This window comes from Orycteropus afer, unplaced genomic scaffold (genome assembly GCF_000298275.1).
Source record: "Orycteropus afer afer isolate SDZICR_OR568_19922 unplaced genomic scaffold, OryAfe1.0 scaffold00075, whole genome shotgun sequence".
NCBI classification, from domain to species: Eukaryota; Metazoa; Chordata; class Mammalia; order Tubulidentata; family Orycteropodidae; genus Orycteropus; species Orycteropus afer.
The window spans coordinates 8414164-8416955 of record NW_006921662.1 but is presented as its reverse complement, the minus strand read 5'-3'; the positions used below and the strand labels follow the sequence as shown (position 1 = coordinate 8416955).

General features: G+C 57.9%; 1 protein-coding gene across 1 annotated transcript; it reads left to right on the top strand.

Moving 5' to 3' along the window:
- Positions 1 to 861: 861 nt before the first annotated feature.
- PHLDA3 (pleckstrin homology like domain family A member 3) lies at positions 862 to 1239 on the top strand. Its single transcript, XM_007941122.2, has one exon. The coding sequence runs from the start codon at positions 862 to 864 to the stop codon at positions 1237 to 1239; it is 378 nt and encodes a 125-aa protein (XP_007939313.1).
- Positions 1240 to 2792: the final 1553 nt, after the last annotated feature.

The following is a 2792-nucleotide window of genomic DNA, read 5'->3' as shown; positions in this document are numbered from 1 at the left end:
CCCCAAGACCTTTTTCGTTTTCTGATTGCACAAGGGCAAGGGAGAGTTGACCAAGCTTGGGAAAGAGGCAGAAGCTAGGACTCTCGCGGCCTGAAACGCCTCTAGTAGCTACCTGACGTCCACCAGCAAGCTTCAGCCGGTGCCACTGCGCCCGCTGAGCAGGCCACCCCCCTTACTAGCAGAGAGCCCTCCAGTCTATAAGAGATCCTCCCTCCCCTCTGGTCCGCCCCCATTCGTCCACGGCCTGGGGGAGCTGTTCTCCCAGAAGCAGCGGACGGGAGGCAGAAGGCAGTAGGGTTATGTAGTAAGCGGCCCCCCTGTCTGTACCAGCCCTCTCCGCCCAGCGCCCAGAGCCTCCCGTGTGTGACACAGCCCCCACTGCGGCCCCGCCCTCGGGAGGACTGGCCAGGGCAGGAATGCGCGGAGGGGAGGGCGGGCGGCGCTGGAGGCGAGCGGTGGAACAAGTAAGGACACATCCCCTGAGCTTCAGCGCAGCGCGCAGATCGAGCCCTGGGAGCAAGCGAGTAAAGGAGCACTGTGCGAGCGGGCAGCGGAGCTCACCCGCGACGGAGAGCGGGAGCACAGCGTAGAGGCGGGGCGGCATCTTGAGCTGCGCGGAGGAGCCCTTGTGGGCTGAAGCGGGCAGCGGGTGCCTGGCGCTGGGGGAGGGCGGGGGGCTTCAGCAGGCCCCGAGAAGGCAGTGTGGCCAGAGGACCGAGGTGCGGACGCAGAGGGCCGTTGGGGCGCAGGTGGGCAGGGCGCACAGCCAGCCAGTCCCCGTCACCAGACTCCGGCTCTGAGAGCCCGGAGGGGCGCCGCGCCAGCCGCTACCTACAGCTTTCCTGGGACCGCGGGGCGCCCATGACGGCGGCGGCGACAGTTCTCAAGGAGGGCGTGCTGGAAAAGCGCAGCGGCGGGCTGCTGCAGCTGTGGAAGCGGAAGCGCTGCGTGCTCACCGAGCGCGGGCTGCAGCTCTTCGAGGCCAAGGGCACGGGCGGCCGGCCCAAGGAGCTCAGCTTCGCCCGCATCAAGGCTGTGGAGTGCGTGGAGAGCACCGGGCGCCACATCTACTTCACGCTGGTAACCGAGGGCGGCGGAGAGATCGACTTCCGCTGCCCCCTGGAGGACCCCGGCTGGAACGCCCAGATCACCCTCGGCCTGGTCAAGTTCAAGAACCAGCAGGCCATCCAAACAGTGCGGGCCCGGCAGAGCCTAGGGACTGGGACCCTCGTGTCCTAACCGCCAGATATACCATCTTACCTTTATGCCCCCCACCACCGCGATGTCCAGAGATAATGCCAGGTAAGCCCCTGAGGACTGAGGACTCTTTCTCTCGTTCCCTCCCTTTTCTTGCCTGCAGAGAGAATCAGGACTCCCTCCCACTGACACCCGCTCCTGAAAGCCCCATCATCCTGGGCCCAACAGAGAGTAGGACCCTGGGAGAGTGAGCGTGGGAGACCTGAGGTTCCTGTGTTGGCCTGGGGATCAAGTGCATTGAGTTAGACTAGTTACTTTCCCCCATCAGTGGCCTGCTGAGGTATCAGGAGGGTCCTGAATGTGACCCAGGTGTCTCAGAGGGAGCCTAGAGCCCTTCAAGGGGAGACGGCAAAATGGGATGGGCTTTCCTACAGGTTGGCTCTGCTCTCACTTAAGTGGAGGGAGGCTGGCTGCACATTGCCTCTGGCTGCTGGGCCTCTATCCCCACCTAGGGTAGGGCTCCTGGACTGTGGCCATCTGGGAGCTGGGAGAACCAAGGGTGGAGATGAATGGTGTGAGACCAAATTTTCTTTCTCTTTCTGCTAAGGACAAACACTTGTTTTAGGGGAATTTGAGCATGGAATTGAGGCAGAGAGACAGTATTCCTCAGTTAGCAATGGTGTCATCAGGGGTTGGAACAGAACCCAGGGGTCTCAGCTTCCCAAGGTTTGGAAGAATTTGGCTGGGCTGGATTTGGGGACTGTAGCTACCCATTCTTGAAAGTGAGTTTGGGGTCCTAGGGCTGAGTTGAAGGGAGAAGGGAGAGTGAGTGGGCCAGGCCAGAGGCCTCAGTGATAACTGATGCCAAAGCAGGTAGGCATATCCCCCTGCCCCTGTATGCCTGCCAAGGCCCCTGTGGGACAGGAGAGGAGAGAGTGGAGGAGGGAATGAGGCACTGAGTCCACTGGGTGGGTGGGAAGGTGTAGAATGGGGTCACGATTTATTTATTTTAATGTCTTAACCCCCCTTGAGCAATAGAGCGAAAGTTGTTATTAGGTGCCATTGAGTTGGTTCTGACTCATAGAGACCCTATGTTCAACAGAATGAAACATTGTCTACTCCTGTGCCACCCTCACAATCGTTGCTAAGTCTGAGACCATTGTTGCAGCCACTGTGCCAATCCATCTTATTGAGGGTCTTCCTCTTTTTCACTAAGCCTCTACTTTACCAGCTATGATGTCCTTCTCCAGGGATTGGTCCCTCCTGATAACAAATATGTCCAAAGTATATAAAACAGAGTCTGGCTGTACTTCTTCAAAGACATATTTGTTCCCTCTTCTTGCACTCCATGGTCTATTCAATATTCTTTCCCAACGCCATAATTCAAAGGCATCAGTTCTTCTTAGGTCTTCCTTATTCATTGTGCAGCTTTCACATACATATGAGGCGACTGAAAGTACCATGGCTTGGGTGAAGTGCACCTTAGTCCTCAGAGTGACATCTTTCTTTTTTAATGTTTTAAAGAGCTCTGGTGGCATAGTGCCTAAGGCATTTGACTGCTAACCAGAAGGCTGGTGGTTCAAACCCACTAGCCA